The sequence below is a fragment of the Homalodisca vitripennis genome, unplaced genomic scaffold, assembly GCF_021130785.1.
Source record: "Homalodisca vitripennis isolate AUS2020 unplaced genomic scaffold, UT_GWSS_2.1 ScUCBcl_2780;HRSCAF=7865, whole genome shotgun sequence".
NCBI classification, from domain to species: domain Eukaryota; kingdom Metazoa; phylum Arthropoda; class Insecta; order Hemiptera; family Cicadellidae; genus Homalodisca; species Homalodisca vitripennis.
In genome coordinates, this window is record NW_025778916.1 from 25,783 (window position 1) to 29,691 (window position 3,909).

The window sequence follows — 3,909 nt, forward strand, 5'->3', positions numbered from 1 at the left end:
CCAGTATTATATACGATTTTGCTATGTAATATTCAAATCGTAAACATATATTTATTAACTTCAATTGTTTGCCAATTTAGATATATAAGTAATATTTTATATTTTGAGAAAAATTAATGCTCTTAATTTAATACATTTCATTTTTTAAGGTACAGTCGTGAAATTCTATCAACGTTGTTTTTGCTTTGTTTTAGTTTATGTTTTTTTCCAAGAGAGATATGAGTGTTTAAATGTTATGCTTGTATCTCAACTCTTCCACTGTTTTTTTTCTGACAAAAAAAAAACTGAAAACCGTTTCTGGACTTTGCTTATGTTGCGGGAAAGTCTTTGCCTATACTCAGACATTTCCTTATTTACTATGCCGCATCTAATAGATGTATGATATTTTTATGCTGGATAGAGAATTTCACGTTCTAAAAATACAATATAAAAATTAGGGCAGAATTTTTAAAGTCGAATTAAATTTAAACATATTTTTTAATCATAAGCTTCGAAATAGAGAACTTAAGTGAAATAACTAAAGAAGCCAGTGATTTTGTTCAGTTTAATTCTACGTAGAGGAAAATACACAAGACTAGAAGTGGAGCTCCACTAAATGGCACTGTTTTTATTTTACTAATCCCTTCGTCATGAATGTATGGTGAATCAAGATTTCGGTATTCACTTCATGGCATAAGAGATATTGTGCCGTATAACATTTTTGTTGGCCTTATAATAACAATTGTTTATACTCCCCGTTACAGTAAATATTCAGTAATATAAATTTATAAATTATTATAATTACCATAACATTTAACACTAAGACGTAGGTAAGTTTATAAACTCTAAACATAAAAATAAAGTATTTGAGTACAAATTATATCATGAATTTCAAGAGAAAAAGCTGATATAAATTGTAAGCATTTCAAAACCAAAATTTTATGTAAGGAGTTTTAACAAAACAAAAGTTATTTTTTTTGGGTTGGAATTGTATTGCGGAGAAATAAAATGTATATATACATACGAGAAAATTCAAAAATCTACAGAGGCAATATATATATATATATATATATATATATATATATATATATATATATATATATATATATATATATATAGAATGTGTCGCAAACACGTCGCAGTAAATTGGATAGCTTTGACAACACTCTCAATTGAAAATTTTATTGGATTGCTGCAGAGGAATCTAATTTCCATGTGAGATGTCACTAGAATTTCTTCTTCCCTTTGTTTATTTCTCCGCAATACAAGCAAAGTCCAGAAACGGTTTTCTGTTTTTTTTTGTTGTCAGAAAAAAAAACAGTGGAAGAGTTGAGATACAAGCATAACATTTAACACTCATATCTCTCTTGGAAAAAAAACATAAACTAAAACAAAGCAAAAACAACGTTGATAGAATTTCACGACTGTACCTTAAAAAATGAAATGTATTAAATTAAGAGCATTAATTTTTCTCAAAATATAAAATATTACTTATATATCTAAATTGGCAAACAATTGAAGTTAATAAATATATGTTTACGATTAGATATTACATAGCAAAATCGTATACAATACTGGCTGTACTGGCATGCATCTTATTTTTAGCTCCATAAGATTAACGTTAAACTTAAATCTTTCTGAAGACCTTATAGTTTGTATAAAACTCATGGAAGATAATTAATTATAATCATCATAATGTTTTATTTATTTTTTATATATAATTGTTTGTAGAAAAGTGTCATATGCCTTATAACATTTAAAATATACAGTAATAATTTAGATAATCTTTCTTTACACTTACAATAACCTTTATTATGTTGCTGCAAATTACAGGCAACTCAGTATTTCAAGAGACGTTTTAAGTAATCACATTTCAAGATAGATCTTAATTTGTTTTATCTAAAGGAGAAAAGACCTGCAATGGTTTTACACCTTTAAGCATTCGTTGCGTGTGGTAGTATCACAGCAGGACATTGCACATATTGCAAGCTTAAATAAGTATAACAGTTTTATCAATTCTGATTGATATTTCTTGGAATGAAAACTCGTGTAATTGATTAAAGTAAAATTACTTCATTTTCAAAATTTTGGTCTGCATTGCCCTGTTTTCAAGAAAATCCACACTAAAATGTAATTATAGGTTATTAATAAATCATTAATTATAGTAAAAGTCCAGTGGTATTAAAACTAATGTGATTCATTTTTACCCAAAGTAGGAATCACTTAGAGTGATTGAATTATTGTAATCATTTTTAAAAATCCATGACAACGAGTGGCAAATCAATTACGAACGATGTCTATAATAACAAAATATCGAGCATTCCAAAATAAACTCTACAGTTGTTACCAACTTTGACCGTTGAATAGTAAAGTAACACTCCAAAAAGTTTTTGCGCACAATTCTACAGAATGCAGGTTTTTTCAAAAGAAGCAATTTTAACGAGCCAACTTTTTGGAGGATTGTTTTTGATAAATTTTTCTGTGCCAAACGAAGGTCAAGAATTGAGATTTTCCCCGTCATGGTTCACATGGAGTTTGGTCTCTACAGCAGCTCAAGCGACTCTCCCGTGTTATTGGGTGTATCTCGAATACTTAAATACACGGTCCACCTTGCCCTCTTATTGGAACACTAATACTACCACTACTACAATGATTCTGGAGTATACCTGTTTGTCATTGACATCAGTCGTTGTCTTTGTCACCAATATCAGAAAATATCAGTGCTTTGTCAACTTCCACAAAATTGTGGAGAGTGTCTAGGACACTTGGAGTGATATTAGATACCAGCCACCAAAATCCAAAATAAACATAAGAATCTTAGTAACCTACGTTGTCACTGCAGTGCTTGTTACGTACGATGTAGCTACTTGAGGAATAAGTACAATAAACCATTATGAAAATCGAGTAATGATTTCCATATGTTATGCGTCTTACTTAAATACTATGTTTCGATTGACTTCTACATTCGTTACTTTTACCGAAGTTACTCAATATTTGTCTAAGAGTTTTAAATATATCAGCATCAGGATCGAGCAGGAACTAGCCCACCAGTATTTCGGACGACTAATGGAAAATCAGTATATGCCATATATTGAAATATCACAAATTTCTAACTCAAAAAAGTGTGAGGTGGAATCTCTTATGGACATCTACTGGCTGCTGGTTGATGCTGTACACGAGGCGAATGCCTTCTATTGCATTCTGATAATGGCCACAACCTCATATTTGTTCTTCAGTATCGTAATCAACCTATACTATGCTGTTCTAACTTATGAGTCAGGTAACAATATAAAGTCTATATTTGAGTTAATCTGGGCTTTGGCTAGTGTTAGTTACATGGTGGTGATGGTTCGATCTGCTGCTGATGTCACTAAGTCAGCTGACAAGACGACGATGACGATCTGCAAGACGATCCATAGGGATATTGATACTGCTATGAGGACACAGTTGGAGAGATTCCTTCTACAAGTATCTCACGACAGACCTTCATTTTGTGCACTGCAACTCTTCAAACTTAAAAGCGATATCCTAACTAAGGTGGCAGGAGCAGTGACCACCTATTTGGTAATTCTGCTTCAGTTTCAGAATCAGGACGAGGAAATTTAAACTCGAATGTCGTCTGAGTTTATGTGCAATATAATTGCTGTTTTTGAATCTAAAATAACTGTTATAGCTACTTGTTTTGTGTACACAAAAATCAATGACACACAAAGTGATATTTTTGAAAAGAAATTTAAGCCTTATAGAATAAGAATGTTTTCATGATATGTAATTAAATTTTGTGTATTCTAAAAACTTTGAATTTAACTTGTTTTGGTATGTCCTCTAGTGATAATTTCATGTTTTTGGTTACATGTTTGGCACTTTATAAAACCACTGTTGCAAAGATATAAATTTTAGAAATTAAGCAATTTTTTAAAAATGAAAAGA

General features: G+C 30.5%; 1 protein-coding gene across 1 annotated transcript; it reads left to right on the forward strand.

The window, feature by feature from the left end:
* The first annotated feature begins 3,120 nt into the window (after nucleotides 1–3,120).
* On the forward strand, nucleotides 3,121–3,585 carry LOC124372257 (putative gustatory receptor 28b). The gene has a single exon (XM_046830632.1). The coding sequence runs from the start codon at nucleotides 3,121–3,123 to the stop codon at nucleotides 3,583–3,585; it is 465 nt and encodes a 154-aa protein (XP_046686588.1).
* The last annotated feature ends 324 nt before the right edge of the window (nucleotides 3,586–3,909 follow it).